Source organism: Scyliorhinus torazame, chromosome 8, assembly GCF_047496885.1.
Source record: "Scyliorhinus torazame isolate Kashiwa2021f chromosome 8, sScyTor2.1, whole genome shotgun sequence".
Classification (NCBI taxonomy): domain Eukaryota; kingdom Metazoa; phylum Chordata; class Chondrichthyes; order Carcharhiniformes; family Scyliorhinidae; genus Scyliorhinus; species Scyliorhinus torazame.
In genome coordinates, this window is record NC_092714.1 from 107,219,381 (window position 1) to 107,240,654 (window position 21,274).

The following is a 21,274-nucleotide window of genomic DNA, read 5'->3' on the forward strand; positions in this document are numbered from 1 at the left end:
GGACTACATTAGAATCAGAATCAATTTAAAGTTTTCTATTCATTGAATAGAGTTCAATCCATTTTGACAATGGCCTACAGAATCCATAGATTACTTCAACAGCAGCTGTTGAGAAAAGGGGTACATACTGTGATTTCTCAAACACATGTGATGATTAGCAGGCAGAATCATCACATGGAAGCATTCCAGAAAGATGCTGAACAAGACCAAAACATATAGCACTGAAGAGCTACTAAAATATGAAGCGATCCACAGCAATCAACAAAGCTCATAGGTCAAAAGTACAACCCCCAGGCAGCACGGTGGCTTAGTGGTAGCACTGCAGTCTCACGGCGCCGAAGTCCAGGTTCGATCCCGGCTCTGGGTCACTGTCTGTGTGGGGTGATGCACTATCAATTACCACAAAGACGAAAGTAGTGGAATAATCAAGGCTTTATTGAGCAAAGATGTTGTGCCTCCTGCAGCTGGAACCAGAATGGCTGCAGCACCGGCTACTGGGCGGAGCCAGCAGGCAGGGATTTACCCATGTACCTCTACTATACGGCCTTACTGTAATACATGTAATACTACTTAGTGGTGACTACCACATGGAGTTTGTACATTCTCCGTGTGTTTCCGTGGGTTTCGCCCCCACAACCCAAAGATGTGCAAGGTCGGTGGATTGAACATGCTAAATTGCCCCTTCATTGGAAAAAATAAATTGCGTACTCTAAATTTATTTTTAAAAAGTACAACCCCAATTGTTGATACACTCACATGGACACCCAAACTTAACAAAGACATGTGGATGATGTGGCTATCCGTTTACACCAAGGAAATGTCCAGCTTTTCATCAAATGTGCATGGCATGTGACAGAAAGGATTTGGAAGCGCTTTAGAGCAAAGGCTGGTGCAGCTACAAAGAGCCATACAGACTGTACACAATAGGTACCTCCAAGCAATAAGAATTATTATTTATCCCCTCAGAAATATATTCATGAGGTGATTGACAAATGATGATGCTGTAGACGTTGAGATGGAGAGCAGTGAACACATGTTTCACAACATCAATCTTGTGGAAAACATAGGTACCATTATACCGTCCAAAGTGTTTACCAAGATTCGAATTATCTGTCCCAAGAAAATTGGTTACTATTTGTCAGAGACCAAGATTGATACAAGGGCAAATGCCAACATACTACCTCTGTAAGATTTTAAAAGGCATGTATCCACAGACATGGTTAGCCATGGCGAAACCTATTCGTGAAATTTTCAAGGTACAATAGTTCACCAATTCAATGTGTAGGATCCATAGCGCTGGAGTGCAAGTGCAATCTATCCTCTTGGTGTCACAGATGCTTTACATTGTGGAAGCTAGAGGCTCAGTGATTGCAGGTCTACCTGCATGTCAGGACCTCACATTAGTAACAATCCATGGAATTAGTCAGACATCACACAGCAGATCAACCTCAGTTCTAGCCTAACATCAAAACACCCAGAATGTTTTGATTAAATTGGCAGATTCAAGGGAGCTGCAACATTACATTTGCAGGAGCACGTATGCCTGTCAATTGACCCACCACCTAACCAAGCTCCCCAATTGAAGGTTGAACTAGACAAAATGGAGAAAGATGGAATAATTAGAAGAGTACAAGAGCACACTGGTTGGTGCAGATTGATCATGTGTCACAAAGAAGGACGAATCATTCAGAGTATACCCCGATCCATGATGTTTGAAATCATCGGTGAAACATTATCCTTATGAAATAACCAAACTGGAAGAGTTAAATTTGCAATTTCAAAATTCTTTGTGAAGCTTGATGCCAAGCATGACTACTGGTCAGTAAATCTCACAGAGTGTTCGACATGTTGTAGCCTATTTAGACAATACATGCTTCAATGACTTCCTTTCAGGCTGTTAGCCAGGTTCTCTATCAAGCTCACCAAGACCACATGGCATGCACCATACCAGGATGCTGCAACTTTATCTCATTATTATAACTGTTGCGGGGAGAACAATTCAAAAAACATGACCATAATCTGCACTTATTGATGCAAGCACCACAGAATGCATGCTTGTTGTACAGCAATCTTAAATGTGTCATTAATGTCCAGGAGATACATTTCTTCAATTCTATTTATTCCAGTGCTGGTATATGTCTGCAATAACTCATCAAGGTTCCTAAGAAAGCACCTTCCAAGCCCACGACCATTACCAAGTCACTCACCACTCTGACTTGGAAGTATATCGCCGTTTCTTCACTGTCGCTGGGGCAAAATCCTGGACTTGCCTCCCTAACAACACAGTGGGTGTACCTACACCTCAAGGACTACAGCAGTTCAAGAAGGCAACTCACCACAACTTTCTGAAGGACTACTAGGGATGGGTAATAAATGGTGGCCTAACCAGCGATGCCCATAACCCGTCAAAAAAAATCATGAAAGGATGGCCCGATTCAATTAAGCATGTCGACTATCACAGAACCATTTTGACCTCACCAAGGCATCTCTCAGGGGGTCAAGGGCAGGCAGATCATCATACCAGAATCGTTGCAACTTGATATCCTTCAGCAACACTGTAAATTCTGTAAAACTTCATCATTCACACAGGGGCATTGATTGTATGAAATGATCCGCAAGAAAGGCAATCCATTGGCTGAGAACGAACAATGACACTGAAGTCATTGCAAGAGGTACAAGGCATGTCAAGAGCATAGGCCAAGTCAGACAAAGACCCATTGATTACCCACAAAGATCCGATTTATCTTTGGTCCAAAATTGTGTCCGACCTCTTTCATGTCCATGGCACTGACTTCACCACCATTGTCAACTATTTTACCAAGTACCCCATTATTCAACAATTACATAATACGTCAAGCACAACAGTCAAGCACACTCTTAAGTACTATTTTCAGTTTATTGGAGTGGCTGGAAATGTCATTATGGACAACGGTTGGCAATTTATTGATAAACCATTTCAGGATATGTGTGAGAAGTGGAATATCGATAACACTATTACTTCTCCTCATTACCTTCGAACTAATGGGCAAGTTGAACTAATTATGTACATGGTGAAATCCTTAATTCACAAATGTCGACAGTCCATGCAAGATCCACACGTGGCAATGTTACATCTGAGAATGAAATCTTTAAGTGCAACTATTCCACCACCAGAAGAGCTCATTCTTGGCAGACTTGTGCGTATCAATTTATCGGCTCTTACATATTCGACTCTCCGAAAAGCTAGACAACAACTTATAAAATTGCAAGAGTATGATAAAAATGCAGTTACAGAGTTGCCAAGTTTACTGTTGGGACACATTTACATCCGGATCCCACAGAAAGTATGCAGCAACCATCCAAGATGATCAGGATTTGTTTAGAACCAAGATCCTATGAAGTTGTTAGAAACAAAGGTGGAACATTGCGGCACAACCAAAGACAACTCTCATCCAGTGAAACACATCAACCACCACACAATTCCTATTACATCTAGGACAAGATCCCAATTTTACCCAGGAAAATTCTACAGATCTCTTTGAGCAATTCAAAAAACTCCAACAAGGTTGCCACTATAAGATCTGGATGTACCATTAGATTACCTTTATGTTGTAGAAATGCATTCATTTATCAGTTCTGTGCACTTCTGTATTGATAATTAAACATGGATGTGAATTGTAAATAATTGTACTTCTTTGGAAAGGGCTGATATCTTTAAAAAGAAAGGAGGAGGCTGTTGTAATTTGCCTTTAAAGGATAGCAGCATGATAGCACAAGAATTGAAATGTGTCATGTGATCCTATCTTTGTTTCACTTTTGCTTTCAGCAGAATACACACATGGCTCAAGGTTTATACCCATGTAGAACTGTACTCATGTGCCTAGTCTGAATAAATTAACCCACAATGAATGATTGGTGCCTTGCGCCTTATACACTAAATGAACCCAGGGGTTATATTATTATAATGATGATTTGGAGATGTCGGCGTTGCACTGGGGTGAGCACAGTAAGAAGTCTTACAACACCAAGTTAAAGCCCAACAGGTTTGTTTCAAATCACTAGCTTTCGGAGCACTGCTCCTTCTTCAGGTGAATGAAGAGGTAGGTTCCAGAAACATATATATAGACAAAGTCAAAGATGCAAGATGATACTTTGAATGCGAGCATTTGCAGGTAATTAAGTCTTTACAGATCCAGAGAGAGGGGTAATCCCAGGTTAAAGAGGTGTGAACTGTCTCACTCCAGAACAGTTGGTAGGATTTCGCAAGCCCAGGCCAGATGGTACGGGGGTGAATGTAATCCGACATGAATCCAAGGTCCCGGTTGAGGCCGTACTCATGTGTGTGGAACTTGGCTATAAGTTTCTGCTCGGTGATTCTGCATTGTCATGCGTCCTGAAGGCTGCCTTGGAGAACGCTTACCTGAAGATCAGAGGCTGAGTGCCCTTGACTGCTGAAGTGTTCCCCGTGTCATATGAGAGTACCTGCAGTTAACATTGCCTGGCAAAATGCGAAAAGATGAGGTACTTACCGCGGTAGCTGAGCATTTAAATTTGCCAGAGATACATTCTGATTCATTAGAAACGGCAAAACACCAGTTGCAGATTAAGCAATTTGAACATGAAAAAGAATTAAAGCAGCTTGAATATGCAATGAGAGAAAAAGAAAAGGAGAGAGAAGATAGAAACAAAGATAGAGATAGAGAGTAAAAGAAAAGGAGAGAGAAGAAAGAAAAAAGAAAGAGATAGAGAGGAAAGGGAAAAAGAGAGAGTTGAACTTCATAAAATGGCTATGAAACATGAAAATCAGTTAAACTTGGCAGACGCAAAGGGAAACATACAGTTGGATGAGATTGATGAGGATAGTGAGACAGAGTGTCATAGTCGAAGACGTGGTGGGGATCTATTTAAATATGTCCAAACATTGCCAAGGTTTGACGAGAAGGAGATAGAAGCCTTTTTCATTTAATCTGAGAAGGTAGCTAAACAAATGAAATGGCCACAGGACATGTGGGTATTACTGATTCAAACAAAGCTGGTAGGTAGAGCTAGTGAAGTGTTTGCATCACTACCGGAGGAGGTATCTGGAACGTATGAGGAGGTGAAAAAATCCATCTTAGGTTCATATGAGCTAGTACCTGAAGCTTACAGACAAAGGTTTAGAAATTTAAGGAAAGAATTTGGTCAAACATACATGGAGTTTGAAAGGCTCAAACTGAGTAATTTTGATAGGTGGATAAGTGCTTTGAAAATAGACCAAATGTTTGAAGCTCTAAGAGAAATTATACTTTTGGAGGAGTTTAAAAATTCAATTCCTGATGTAGTGAGAACTCATGTGGAAGAGCAGAGGGTTAAAACTGCGAGATTAGCAGCAGAAATGGCAGATGATTATGAATTAGTTCATAAATCAAGGCTTGGTTTCCGACATCAGTTTCAGCCGGTGAGGGATGGAAACTGGGAACATGAGAAATACTCAAAATGGTAAAGGTAAAGGTGATCTGATGGGAGATAATAAAGAGAGTGTACCTCAGATTTAAAAAGAAATCCAGGAGGGTGGAAGAGAAATGAAAAGTTTCAAATGTTTTCACTGTAATGAACTAGGCCATGTAAAGTCACAGTGTTGGTGGTTGAAGAAAAGCACTGGGAAGGCTGAGGTGGTAAAACAGGATAAGACAGTGGGGTTTGTTAGAGTGGTAAAGGAAAGCCCAAGGGAAGCAAAGGAGGTGCAAATGATTGTACAGCCTGTTCAAGAAGTAATTGTTAAGAAGGTGTCAGATGTCTTTAAAGAATTTACTTGTGTGGGTAAAGTTTACTCATGTGTATCAAGCGGAGCAGGTACAGAAGTCACAATTTTAAGAGATACAGGAGTCAATCTTTAATGGTAAGAGATCAGGAATTATGCAGTTTGGGAAGAATGTTGCCAGAAAATGTGGTAATATGTTGAATTCAGGGTGAGAGGAGTAGCGTTCCATTATCTCAGGTAAGGTTGGAAAGTCCAGTGAAGAGTGGTGAAGTGGTAGTAGGAGTAATAGAGAAACTATCTTGTCCAGGAATACAGTTTATCTTGGGTAATGATATAGCTGGATCGCAGGTGGGAGTGATGCATACTGTGGTTGATAAGCCAGTGGAAAACCAGACAACTGAAGTGATGAAGGACGAATATACTGGGATTTTTCCGGATTGTGTAGTAACAAGGTCGCAAAGTCACACGTTAAGACAAGAGGAGAAATCAAAGAGTGAAGATGAAATTGAAGTGCAATTATCAGAAACGATTTTTGATCAGATGGTTGAAAAAGAACAAGGAGGATGAGGCGGATATTTTTAGTTCAGGAAAATTGGCGGAGTTACAACAGAAAGATGTAGAAATAAAACGGATATATCAGAAAGCATATACAGAAGAGGAATCTGAGAGTATACCAGAGTGTTATTACCGTAAAAGTGATGTCTTGATGAGAAAATGGAGACCTGTACATATACAGGCGGATGAAAAGTGGGCAGACGTTCATCAAGTAGTATTGCCGGTAGGGTATAGAAAGGAGGTGTTGCGAGTGGCACATGAGGTCCCAGTGGGAGGGCATTTGGGGGTAAGGAAAACTCAAGCTAATATCCAGAAACATTTTTATTGGCCTGGACTACATAAAGATGTAGTTAAATTTTGTCAATCATGTCACACATGTCAAGTGATTGGGAAACCTCAAGCAGTGATAAAACCAGCACCCTTAATACCCATTCCAGCATTTGAGGAACCATCTTACAAGGGCCCGAATTGATTGTGTAGGACCGGTTCCTAAAACAAAAAGTGGGAATCAATATCTTTTGACTATAATGGATGTGTCTACAAAGTTTCCAGAGGCCATTCCAGTACATAATATGACAGCTAAAAAGATTGTGGAGGAGTTACTTAAATTCTTTACGAGATATGGACTACCCACAGAAATTCAATCGGATCAAGGATCAAATTTTACCTCAAAGTTATTCAAAGAATGAAATGAAAATGAAAATCGCTTATTGTCACAAGTAGGCTTCAAACAAAGTTACTGTGAAAAGCCCCTAGTCGCCACATTCGGGGAGGCTGGTACGGGAAGTTATGGATAGCTTAGGAATAAAACAATTTAAATCAACTGCGTACCATCCAGAATCGCATGGAGCGTTAGAAAGTTGGCATCCGACATTAAAGACAATGTTGAGGGCTTATTGTCAAGATTATCCAGAGGATTGGGATAAAGGAATTCCATTTGTATTGTTTGCAATTCGGGATGCACCTCATGAGTCAACTAAATTTAGTCCTTTTGAGCTAATTTTTGGTCATGAGGTAAGAGGACCACTTAAATTGATTAAAGAAAAATTGGTGGGTGAGAAATTGGAAGTTACACTATTGGATTACGTGTCGGATTTTAGGGAACGATTATATCGAGCAGGGGAATTGGCTGACAACATTTGAAAGTTGCACAAAATGTGATGAAACGGGTAGTGGACAAGAAATCCAAAGTTTGTAGTTTTGCCAGTGGAGATAAAGTTTTGGTGTTGTTACCAGTGGTAGGGGAGCCTTTAAAAGCTAGGTTTTGTGGACCGTATCAGATTGAAAGGAAATTAAGTGAGGTGAATTATGTGGTAAAAACACCAGATAGAATATGCTTAAAAGGCACTTTGAAAGGGAAGGAGAGAAAAAGGAGGTTTTAATGATTCTAACTCAAAGTGACGAACCAAATCCAGATGACTGTGAATTTGACATACCTCAAATTAAATTGGAAAATGAGGGTGTTCTTAAAAATTGGGATAAATTGTTGAGTTATCTTCCAGAGGAAAAACAAACTGACCTGAAAGAGTTATTGATATCACATGGGCAAGTTTGTAAGGATAAATTGGGAAGTACTAAAATGGCTATACATGATGTAGATGTGGGAAATGCTGTTCCTATCAAACAACATCCATGTAGACTTAATCCTTTAAAATTGGCACAGGTTAACAAAGAGATTGAGGGTATGCTTAAAAATGGCACAATTGAAGTGGGTTGCAGCCAATGGAGCTCACCCATAGTGATGGTACCTAAACCAGATGGTACCCAATGGTTGTGTGTAGACTATAGAAAGGTGAATGCAGTTACAATAACGGACTCTTATCCTAACCCACGTTTGGAGGATTGCATTGAGAAAGTGGGACAATCCGCTTTTATTTCCAAATTGGATTTACTTAAAGGTTACTGGCAGGTACCTTTATCCGAAAGGGCGAAGGAAATTTCAGCTTTTGTGACTACAGATGGTATATACTAATTCAAAGTTATGCCATTTAGCATGAAAAACGCCCCAGCCACATTTCAACGGTTAACTAATAGTTGTTTCAGGATTACCCAATTGTGCGGTATATATCGACGATCTGGTAGTTTTCAGCCAGACATGGAAAGAACATTTAAAACATCTTATGGAGTTATTCAATCGACTTCAGGAGGCGTGTTTGGTGATAAACCTAGCCAAAAGTGAATTTGGAAAAGCCCAAGTCACTTTCCTTGGCCATACAATCGGACAGGGTTGAATGGTCCCAAGGGAAGTGAAAACAAAAGTTATTGGGGAGTTTCCGATACCCTCAAGACGAAGGGAAATAATGCGATTTCTTGGCATGAGTGGATTTGATCGAACATTTGTGCAAAAGATTTGTAGCGTGGTTGCTCCACTGATGGACTTGCCGATGAAACATCAAAAATTTCAATGGACAGCGGACTTTCAACAGGCATTTGACTGCCTGAAAGCTATGGTAACCGATGCTCCTGTATTGGAGAATTGCAAGGGGATCTGTGATCAGATTGAACTGAAGTATCTAACTTTAAAGAGAAATGTTGAGGTGTAGAGGAATGGATGGATCGTGCAGAAACTTTCTTGTTCAAAGAGACTGACAATCTAGAAGGATTTCGGTTGGAGGAAGCAGAACGGGGGGAAAAAAATGGACTATATTATTATACCTGTTTGCGTATGTTGTTTTTTTTGAACCGGTAAAGTGTTTTTACTGTGTGCATTTCTTAATTGGTGGTGCAAAGGTGAAAAATGAAACCATCTTGAAGTTGTTTTTTTTTTGGGGGGGGGGCAGGTGTCATGTGAGAGTACCTTTAAGAAATGGATGTTTAAGCAATGTACCTTTAAGAAATTTAGCTGATCATATTACTGAAGTGATGTCAGAGGGTGGGGGAAGCAGAGCTCACTTCTGCTTTTTTGAGTTTCAGTTTGAGAAGGCAGCTGGGAGTGTCTGTGTGTTTTGCTGTGAGCTGCAGGAAGAAACACAGAGCTGGTCTGTTGATGTCTGCAATCCAAAGACTATAAATATATCGAATGTAACCCAGGGCGAAATTCTCCAGTATCGGCGCGATGTCCGCCGACTGGCACCAAAAATGGCGCAAATCAGTCGGGCATCGCCCCGCCCCAAAGGTGCGGAATGCTCCGCATCTTGGGGGGCCGAGCCCCAACCTTAAGGGGCTAGGCCCGCACCGGACGAATTTCCGCCCCGCCAGAAAAGGCCTTTGGTGCCCCGCCAGCTGGCGCGGAAATGACATCTCCGGGCGGCGCATGCACGGGAGCGTTAGCGGCCGCTGACGGCATTCCCACACATGCGCAGTGGAGGGAGTCTCTTCCGCCTCCGCCATGGTGGAGACCGTGGCGAAGGCGGAAGGGAAAGAGTGCCCCCACGGCACAGGCCCGCCCGCGGATCGGTGGGCCCCGATCGCGGGCCAGGCTACCGTGGGGGCACCCCCCGGGGCCAGATCGCCCCCCCCCCCAGGACCCCGGAGCCCGCCCGCGCCACCTTGTCCTGCCGGTAAGGTACGTGGTTTAATCTACGTCGGCGGGACAGGCATTTTAGCGGTGGGACTTCGGCCCATCCGGGCCGGAGAATCGCGGGGGGGGCCCGCCAACCGGCACGGCACGATTCCCGCCCCCGCCGAATATCTGTTGCCGGAGAATTCGGCAGCCGGCGGGGGCGGGATTCACGCCAGCCCCCGGCGATTCCCCGACCCGGCGGGGGGGTCGGATAATCTCGCCCCTAATGTCTGTTTTTTGAAGGTTTGAAGTCTTTTGGGTGTTTAAAAGAACAGTTTGAAGGATTATTTAGTGTTGTAGTCTTTTGGGGTCATCTTTGAAGTAATGGGTGTTAAGATATTCAATATTTGTTTTTAAAAGGTTAACTTGAGTTCATAGAATAAACATTGTATTATTTTAAAAGCCATTTGTCCATTTCTGCTGTATCACACCTGGAGAGTACGCCGTGTGCTTCCCACACCACAATCTATTAAAAGTTGTGGGTCGGTTGAACTCCTTAAAAACTTTGGGGTTCTGTAAACCTGGACCCATAACACCCGACTGGAAGGGAAGATTCCTGCCTGGTGAATGTCGCGCAATGTCCGTTCATCCGTTGTCGCAGCGTCTGCATGGTCTCGCCAATGTACCACGCTTCGGGACATCCTTTCCTGCAGCGTATGAGGTAGACAACACCATCCACCAGGTACGCGGTACATACTCGTGCGACTCGGCCAATGTTGTCTACCTCATACGCTGCAGGAAAGGATGCCCCAAAGTGTGGTACGGCGAGACCATGCGACAATGGATGAACGGACATCGTGCGACAATCGCCAGGCAGGAATGTTCCCTTCCAGTCGGGGCACACTTCAGCAGTCAAGGGCACTCAGCCTCTGATCTTCGGGTAAACGTTCTCCAAGGCAGCCTTCAGGACGCGCGAGAACGCAGAATCACCGAGCAGAAACTTACAGCCAAGTTCCGCACAGATGAGTACGGCCTCAACCTGGACCTTGGATTCATATCGCATTACATTCACCCCCCCCCACCATCTGGCCTGGGCTTGCAATCCTACCAACTGTCCTGGCTTGAGACAATTCACACCTCTTTAACCTGGGGTTACCCTCTCTATGGATCTGTAAAGACTTAATTACCTGCAAATGCTTGCATTCAAAGTATCATCTTGCATCTTTGACTTTGTCTATATATATGTTTCTGGAACCTACCTCTTCATTCACCTGAGGAAGGAGCAGCGCTCCGAAAGCTAGTGATTTGAAACAAACCTGTTGGACTTTAACCTGGTGTTGTAAGACTTCTTACTATTATAACAACATGAGAGAGGGGCCCAGGTGGTCTTCAAAGCATTTCCTCAGAATTGAGTGGGAACAGGTGGCCAGGGAGGTCAATGTGCAGAGCCTGGCCCTGAGGACTTGGCAGTTGGCCAGAAAGACATTTAAAAACCTCACACAAATTACAAGGTCAGTAAATGCATCTTCACATCACATTTCAGTCCCACAAAACCACCGGCTCACCTCACCCCTATAACTTACCCAGAAATGCTCAGTAGCATTCAGGACTCATACCCAACATTCATATACTCCATTTGAGGCACACACCTCCTAATGAAGTCAGCCATACACCCACCTCTTTCTGCATAAATAGAGCTCCAGCTATTGAGCAGTAGCAGACATATCACCCAGACACCTCGCCACACATTCACAGACATACTGCTCTCTCTATAGCAGGAGGAGATCATCCATAACAGAATGGAGCCACAAAGGAGTGATAGAGGGCTGCTCTGACTACATCTGCTAGCCACACACCCTTTTCTCCAATAAAAATAGGAGATGGTGCTCTGCATTATGGGACTGCACCAACAGAGCCCATCATGGCATCCTTCACCGCAAGTGAGTTACATACAGTCTTGCGCTATTTATGAACTCCCTAATCCTCCTGAAATTTGTCATAAATTGAAAACTGCATATGGTTTATTGTGGACCCCCGGCTTTCCCCCAAAACTCCCTCCCTCATGCCTCTCCATCCCTTCTGCTTTCATAACTTTCAGATTTCTAAGCTCTACTGCCTGGGTGGAAGAGAGAAGCAGCATCACTTGATGTCACAATCATAAACTACCAGCTCAGATACTTCACAATGTGTGGCTCAAGAGATTACTATAGCCTCAGGATCAGCAGATGGTGAGTAACTGGGCACAACTGAACTGCAGCTGTGCACAACTGAACTGCAGCTGGGCCTTGTGTGCCAGAGATGTTCTGCTGCCAGAGGCTTGGACGAGGATTTAAATGGGCCAGCATTCAGAAGAACACAGATGACTATTATTACGATCCCAGTTGGTGTTAGAACTTGAAAGAAAGATCCCAGATGTACTCTGGCTCGAAGAACCGTAACTTATATATTTTTTTATAAAATGGGAGGAAAGGAGTCATGGGGCCACTAAATAGTTTTAACAAGAAAAAAAATTTATCAAACATGAAAAACTTGGATTATGATACAATGTGCCTTTACTCCCCTTATCTTAACAATTAAATGCAGGTTTTAGGATTAACACGGATTACAGAGTACATCTTAATCTACAATGGTCTCATCAACACAAAGTCCCTTTTAAGCACACAAGATGACTGTGGGCAAATGCACTTTCCACTCTGAACCCCATGTGAATGTTTGTCGATGTCTCCTCAGAATACCCCCAGATGATTGCCACGTGAGAGTTTTCAAACTCAATTCCCAAAAACATGCTTTGAAATCTCTCATAATAATACTTAGTGGTTTGCATTCTGAAATCCAGACTGGGTTTTCAAAATTAGCCTTTTAAACAAAGCTTCGACTCTCCTTTTAATAGCAAATCCAGTTCAGGATTTTATGCCAACCTCTTTAGGATTTGTTTTTCTTGACTCCTGTGCAAACTGTTCACAATTGTTTTATGTCTTGATTCCCAAACTATATTAAAATGGCATCAGGCATTTGTTTTACCTTTGAACGCTGCTGGCCTACATTAAATCTGGTTACTGTTCTCTTGAACTCAGAATACTTTGTTTACTCAATTCTTCTGAACAATACCTTGGTCTCTGTTCACTTAACTCCAGACTTCTTGGACACTTCTCTTCATTTCTCTAGTTTCCTTAATTAGCTGGACTTTTAATTTCCGGCATCTGTTTTCTTAACCATCACTACATAATATGGCTTTTGTTCCAGCAAGGTTGAAAGATATGTCCCCTCTTTAGTCTTCCAAACCAAATGCTTCTGGCAGAGCTATGAGAGCTGCCTTCTCTCTCATTACCGATCTCCAAATGAAATCAAATTAGCTAAGCAAACGCTTAAAAGCTTCTCCCCGTGACTGTGGTTTCCTCCTACAGTCCAAAGATGTGCAGGTTAGGTGCATTGGCCATGCCAAATTGCCCTCAGTGTCCAGAAAAGCTTAGGTGGGGTTATGAGGTTACAGGAATATGTGTGTCAAAGCTCTGACAAAGCTTTGACAAAGAGTCATCGGACTCGGTACATTAGCTCTTTTCTCTCCCTACAGATGCTGCCAGACTTGCTGAGATTTTCCAGCATTTTCTCTTTCGTTTCGGATTCCAGCATCCGCAGTAATTTGCTTTTATCCACTGTTAATTCTGTGGTTCATTTACTCTGTCTAAGCACAATTGAAACACAGTTGGAGCTTAACCAACACCCACAAATACAAACACCTTTGTCCAGCATGAATCTAACCATAGGTTTTATTCTTCCAAGCAAACTTCAAACTATATCTTATTTCTAATGTCTACCAATACAAATATAAAGCTCTTAAAACTACCTTTGTATTCCCAACACTATACAGAGATGCTTGTTGCATTGGCTGGCCTGCCACAGAGCATCCAGTTACTGTCAAGGAGTAGGGAATAGTCTGGTTCCAATGTGGCAAAGGGCATTTTATAGAGTTCGCTGCTCACCCAAACAGTCTAGGACCGTCATTTTCAAAATCAGGGTCACGTGGTGTGGGTGGGTAGAGGGCGGGTGTCAGGAATGTCGCGGGACCATCAGTCATGGTGTTCCTGATCGCGGGAAGAAGTGCCCAACAGCCGCGACAGGCCTTCAGAGTGCCAATCATCCGACGCAACCGTGACCTCTCAGCAGTGCACAGGCCCGGAGCCCAGTAAAGCATATTGCCTCCTCCTGAAGTTAGCATGCCGACCCCAGGAGCAGATTCCTTGAAAATATCGATGTGAGTTTTCTCTCCAGCAGAGAGCGGATCACGCACCCCGCACACTGATGTCACGTGCTCTGGGCACGAGAGAGATTCCTTCATTTTGTGAGGTACTGGTGTGAGTCCAGGGCCTCTGGTGAACAACCGTTCAGATAAAATCGGGGACAAGGCAGTAAAGATGATTTCTTGAGGTACGGATTTATTAATTCTGCCAATGCAAATCAGAAGGCAAAGCACATGTGTGTTATATGCAGGGAAGTACTGGCAAATGAAAGGTTAAAATTCTCAAAATTTCAAAGACATTTGAAGACGAAGCATGGCGCGTTTGAGGACAAACCTCTTGATTTTTTTCAACGGATGCAGTGAGAACTTAAATCGTCAACTGAAGTCCTTAGCAGAAATGTAACATTGAATGAGAAAGCAAGTGCAATCGTGAGGACCAAGCAGGCTCACCTGTCACATTAAAGGTAAGCAAAAACGATGGGTTGAGATGTTTGGTCGGCTTGGGTCGCGAAATTCAGGCGGCGTGGGTCGTGAAGGTCAACTGGCCTGAGTCGCAAATATTGCTGGCATGAGTTGTGAAGGTCGATTGGTGTGGGTCACGAAGGTCGTCCAGCTTGGGTCACGAAGGTTGGCCGGCATGGGTCACAAAGGTCGGCCGACTTGGTACCGAAGGATGGCCGGTTAGTAAAATGGATCCTGGACAAAAAAGTTTAAAAAACTCTGGTCTAGGAGACAGTGGGCAAAATTCTCCATTTGGGAGAATCACCAGAGGTGAATTGCAACTAAATTGGAGCACAGAGCAGGAAGCAATTCAGTATCCTTCGCGATGCAAATTTATGCATGCCGAGAATTATGAGATTTGGGGCGGCATGGTGGCACAGTGGTTAGCACTGTTGCCTCACAACGCCAGGTTGATTCTGACCTCGGGTGACTGTTTGTGTGGAGTTTGCACGTTCTCCCCGTGTCTGCGGGGGTCTCCTTCGGGTTCTCCGGTTTCCTCCCACAGACCAAAGATTTGCAGGTTATGTGAATTGGTCATGCTAAATTGTCCAAAGGTTAGGTCGGGTTACGGGGCTAGGAGGGGGGATTGGGCCGAGGTAGGGTGCTCTATCGGAGCGAGGGGTGATGCAGACTCGATGGATCGAATGGTCTTCTTCTGCACTGTAGGGATTCTACGATTCTATTCTATGATTCTATGAGATTCCCACTTTCAGGTCGGCATGTTGAGTGGCTGGACCCCCCCCCCGTTCTGCATCACAAATCAGCCCCCACTGCCCTCCACCCCCTCCCTGCAACACAAATCAGCTCCCATATCCCTGCATTGAAAATCAGGCCTCACCCAGATTTTCTGGGTTCCCCCATTCTCCCAGACACCCCTAAATATGGGGACCCCATACAGAGACCTCCTAAACAGGGGGACCCCACACAGACCCCAAAGATAGGGGGTTCCCCCACAGGGACCCAGTAAATAGGACCCCCATAGAGACCCCCTAAATAGGGAGACCCGCACCGAGACCCCCTGCATACGGAGACGTCCCACAGAGATCCCACTAAACAGGGAGACCACCCACAAACCCCCAAGAAAAGAGACCCCTGTCTGGAAGCTAGAGAGCAGTCCAGACAAAGGCAGTGAAAATAATTACTGTTGTAAAACTCACCTGGGAAATACCCCTACTGGCTCAGACAGTGGAAGCACCATTTGTCAATTCCAATAATGAGAAAACAGTGACCTGGATTTAAAACCCTCGGATCCTTGAGCTGAAAGCCATTCATTAATTTCCCTCACTGGGCTGTGATAGACAGCTTTGATAGACACATGGCTGTCAGCCTTGCTTCATTCATCTTCATTCATGGTTGAGAAACTCTGAACTGCTCTAACCATAATGTTTACAAACATCAACCACTTCAGCTCCAGCTGAGCACTTGAAAATCACTCACATATTAGGGGGTGAGGGTTGATTGGAATGATTTTAACTCTCCTTGAAGTGGTTGAAGTTTGTAAACAGTGGTAGAACACTATTTTTATTTGTTCATGAGATGTGGACATCGCTGGCTGGACTAACATTTATTGCAGATCCCTAAGGGCATTTAAGGTCAACCGCATTTCTGTGGGTTTGGAGTCACATGTAGGCCAGACAATGTGAGGGCAACAAAATACCTTCCCTGAAGGACATTAGTGCACCAGATGGGTTTTACGCCAATCAACAATGGTTTCATGGTCATCGTTAGACTTGTAATTTCAGAATTTAATTGAATTCAAATTTCACCATTTGCCATGGCGGGATTTAAACCCGGGTCCCCATAGAATTACCCTGGGTCTCTGGATTACAGGTCCAGTGACAATACCACAATGCCACTGCCTCCCATTTTAGACTTATTCAACCATGAAGGAAAATGTATAAAGCAAGGCTGTTTGTATGGAAGGTTATGTTTGTATGGAAGCGGTCAATCACAGCACAATGAGGAAAATGAATGAATGGTTTGCAACTCAATGTTCTGAGGGTTTTAACACTGGTCATTGCTTTCTCTTTGTCTGGATTGCTCTCTAGTTTCCAGACAAGTTTCTATTTTCTGGGGGCTTCCTGACAGGGGTTTCTTTCCTGGGGGGGGGGGGGAGGGGGGTCCTGACAGGGGGCTCTTTCCTGGGGGTGGGGGGGGGTCCTGACAGGGGTCTCTTTTCTGGAGATCTATGGGGTCTCCATACTTAGGGGCCACTTTATCTAAGGGGTCGTTATGGGGGTGCGGGGAGTGGTGGGGTGGGCAGGCCTTGCAATGTACGGAGGAGGGGGTAGGAGGGGGCCACGACGAGGTCCACCACTTCAGGGCCACGCTAGGAAATACTAGTAGTGAATCTCGTCCACGTACTTTTGGCCCAGATGACCGGAGAAACACGCAGGCCTGGAGAATATGGTGCTCGGCCTGCCAAATAGATGCATTTATATCCTCCCATTGGAGCGCAGGCGCGAACCTCGATCCCACCGCCAGCGGAGGGCCAGAGTACCGGAAAGGGGCCGATCCCGCTTTTCCCCCACTGCCCGATTTTCCACCAGGAACCCCGCTATCGGCAGCAGAGAATTTTGACCAGTGTGCCTTTATGTCTGAATGTAACTTATAGTCCAGTGGTTTCCGCTTTGTTCCTTGCTTCATTCTGTCTATACCATATGAAGTGGTCAAGGAAGATTCTATGTAAGTCATCTTTCATGCAACATCCAAAGTGTTATGGGCCAGGGTTTAGAGAACCCCAAAGTGTATCATGGAGTTTACCTGACCCACAACTTTTAATAAATTGTGGTATGGGGAGCACACAGACCACTCTACAGGTGTGGTAAAGCAGAAATGGAAAAGTATTTTTTAAAGCAAAACAATGTTTATCTATGAACTCAAGTTAACCTTTTTAAAACGTACAGTAAACATCTTAGCAACCATTAATTCAAATACAACCCCCAAAGACTGCAACACTAAGCAAACCTTTAAGCTTTCCTTTTTAACATCCATCCGACTTAAACACAAAACCTTTATCAGAAGCACATCAGGTTAAAGTCACTACTGAAAACATTTATAATTCCGAATTCACCAAATGATCAAGAGATAGTCTTTTGATGGCAGAGAGAACAGCAGTACACCTGCTTGGTCTGGCTTCAGCTCCAACCCTGAAAACGAAACTAAAACACACCCTGCAGCAAACAGTCTAAAACCAAAGTAAAAAGCTGACAGACAGCCCAGCTCCACCCACTCTCTGACATCACTGCAGTAGTAAACACCCATTTCTTAAAGGTACTCTCACTACAGGTATTTATATACACACCCATTTATAAACACCCATTTCTTAAAGGTACTCTCACATGACAAAAGACTGATCCAAAATCTATTGGAAGACAATCTAAGGATCTCAATTGTCATTCTTTTTAGTTTTAAAGCAGCTATATATTGTGCAAGTCAGGTATTGTATTATTAGTTTTTTGGAGTGTAATTTTGCTTCTGTATAATAATCCTATTTGCAAAGAAATTTAACTGCAAGTTTTGGTCATCTTTTGGAGCTGACAAGAAAACATGGCAGACATCCAAATTAATCTCTTGTGCACTGTACTGTAAAGAATGGATAATTGCTGATCCTGTGACATTTATTTATGATCTACATAACGTTTTGTTTCACAAAGTGTCTGTGGAGTTCTTGGATCAACCAAAATAGTTGGCGGAATTTACCATTGTTCACCTCGGCGAGATATTCCGGTCCCACCGATGGCGCACGGGTTTCCCGGCAACAAGGGGTGCAATCAACAGGATCAGAAAACCCCGCTTGCAGGCCACCTCCGCCACCAAAAAACATGCAACGGGTTGGTCGGTAACTCCCACCATGTATAAATCGCTATTAGCACTAGATAAATCTGTATGGAGAAAGCATGACCTTTATTCATAGAAACATATACAAAACTCAAAATAATAAATAGTGTTGTTTTTTAAGAGAAAACACAAAGCGTGGAATTCTCCCATTTTGAGATTGAGTGTAGAGGTGGGCGGCTCCGGCGGTACCTAACCCTCCGATCAGAATGGTGGGACCCTGTGCCAGATTCAGTGCTTTAAACCTCATTAATTATGCACAAGCATGTTCCCTTCTGAGTCATCTAGCGGGCCAGCAGTTGATGAATCTTCACATTGTCAACTGGTCCCAGCATCATATTTAAATACCAGTCCAGTACACTCATATCATTCTCTCCAGTCCACCTGTCTTCACCAGACTGTGCAGGATGGCACAGGCTAGCAGCCTCAAGAGGAATTCTATCCCTCGATTCAGCCAACCCCTCCCCCGAACCCACCACCTGCGAGGTGCCCATACCCCACTTAGACCTCTAGCCACTACTGCTGGAGACTTCATGAATCCCTTTCCAGTAAAGGAGGTGGTATCCCTTTGACCCTCTTCTTTATGAGCTTTTCATGCAGTCTTGTTGGGATCCAGCTTCCTTCCCTTCGGTCTTCCCCCTGCCTTTCATTGTTCATCTTCTTCATCCACATTCTTGCCCCTCTGCCTGCCATAGTGAGCCTTCACCCCCTACCCCCTTCTTTCACAGCCCTCCTACCACATGGCCCCTTTGTCTTTATTAGGCCAGACCCGGCCTCACACTGCACCCTACCCCAGTCAAACTTTGGACATTTGTTGTGGTGGCTGCATGAGTTCCTCAGCACAGTGCCATTCAGACAAGCAATGGTGTGTGGCACCAGGGGAAGAAGGAGACTCCTGTACTCCCGAACCCCAGGTTCAGTACTGATCTGACTCGGTAACATGGGCTCAGCAGCACCGTGCTGTCCATGAAGACCAGCTCGTCTTGGAGATGGAGGCAGGAAACGATCTGCCCTGGCAGAGTGATGTACAGTGCATCAGAAGCAGTGTAGCACTATGGCACAAAATTGTTGCATTCATCCTGAGGTATCTGGTAAACTGAGGACCGGCTTATACAGGTCACTCATTAACAATTGGGTTTGATGCTGATGTCATTTCCAGCTGGCGCAATGCAAAATTGGAAGATCTGCTGGGATGTCGTTGTTTTAATGTGCATTCTTGACATACAAATGAATGCAAATGACATTTTTGCCACCTGCCAGTTGTAAGAGCAAGCCGTCATTAACCCGCCATTGGGAGAATTACAATCGGATTTCACGCTGGCAGGTTTCTGACTTTTTGCCTCTTGCCAGATTGTCCGTGTCCACCTGTCATCAAACCTACCACAGGCGGGTTGGGAGATTTCCACCTGAGCAAGAAAATGGGCGCATCACCCTTCCGTAAGTTGTCTGCGTAGGTTTTAAGACTAAGTTCCTATATTTAGCTAGTCTGTTCAGCTGTATGTCAACACAGTGGTACTCCTGCATTGCTGATGAGGCTAAGTTGTTCATTTTGTGCATTTTAACTTTTGGATCTGCATTTTTTTTTCAACAGAAATATGCATTCACCGGTAAAGATTCACTTTTCACGAAAGACAGATTCAACTGTTATTCTCTTTGGCAAGTATTTGTGAATAGTTTGAACTGCTGCCCTGTAGTTTAATAGCTTGACCTGTATCTTTTACATACTTACCAGGGGACAGTTTTGTGGATATTGTTTCAGGGATACCATGAATTGGATATAACCATCGAATTCCAGAAATGCCTCCCCCTGGTGATCTACAAAAGCTAAGAGAAACAAATTATTGTTATTTTCACAAAACATACAGAGCAACATGGGACTGAAAGCATCAATCTTTACACTCTTTAATCTCAGTGTTTACAGTGCCAGCACAACAAAGCCAAGAAGTGAGGAGGGTGGATGGGGAGAGGGCTGATAGTCATCTAGTGGCACAAATTGCGTGCCTGTTTTGTTATAATCCGATTTAAATCCAACTAACCCATAGAGTTATAACCCATGCATCTCTTTTTTAAAAAAATATTTCTTTATTCTCCTTTTTTGCTTTTTCTCCCAAATTTACACCCACCAACAATAAACAATAATCAGTAACAAATATGTCAATCCCCACATCAACAACACCGATCCCATCCTCCCACCAAACCCAAAACATTCGTCCACATGTTCACATAAACAACTGACAAAAAGGAATCAGGAATTACCCATGGCCACCATTAACACCCATCGCCCCCCCAACCCTCCCACCCACCCCCCCCAACTAATGTTCGATGTTATCCAGTTCTTGAAAGTGCATAATGAATAATGCCCTTGAATTGTAGAACCCCTCCATCCTTCCCCTCAGTTCAAACTTAACCTTCTCAAGAGTCAAGAATTCCAACAGATCCCCCAGCCACGCCAGGGCACAGGGTGGAGAGGTTTCTCTCCAGCCTATCAGGATACGCCTTCAGGCGATCAACGAGGCGAAGGCTACGACATCTGCCTCCGCACCCGTTTCCAACCCTGGCTGGTCCGACACCCTGAATATGGCCTCCCGGGGGCCCGGGTCCAGTTTCACGTGCAGCACTTTAGAAATTACCCTAAAAACCTCCTTCCAGTAATCCTCTAGCTTTGGACAGGACCAAAACATATGTACGTGATTAGCGCCCCCCCCCCCCCCCCCACGTTCACACACATCTTCTACTCCTTCAAAGAATCGGCTCATCCTCGCCCTCGTGAGGTGTGCTCTGTATACCAATACCACCTTCAGCTGTATTAGCCCCAACCTTGCGCACGAGGTAAAGGCATTCGCTCTCCAGAGTACCTCACACCAGAGCCCCTCCTCCATGTCCTCTCCCAACTCTTCCTCCCACTTTGCTTTGATCCCTTTCAGTTGTCCCTGTTGTCCCCCTGTTGTCAGCACCTCCTCCAGTAATGTAGAGACCGGTTCCT

At 44.2% G+C, this 21,274-nt stretch overlaps 1 protein-coding gene across 1 annotated transcript in view; it reads right to left on the reverse strand.

The window, feature by feature from the left end:
* LOC140428025 (cilia- and flagella-associated protein 47-like) overlaps nucleotides 1-21,274 on the reverse strand; it is a 1,060,448-nt gene that overhangs the window by 124,415 nt on the left and 914,759 nt on the right. The window contains exon 60 of the mRNA XM_072513997.1: nucleotides 20,021-20,115. Within this exon, the coding sequence (XP_072370098.1) occupies nucleotides 20,021-20,115 (95 nt within the window). The remainder of the gene's footprint in view (nucleotides 1-20,020; nucleotides 20,116-21,274) is intronic.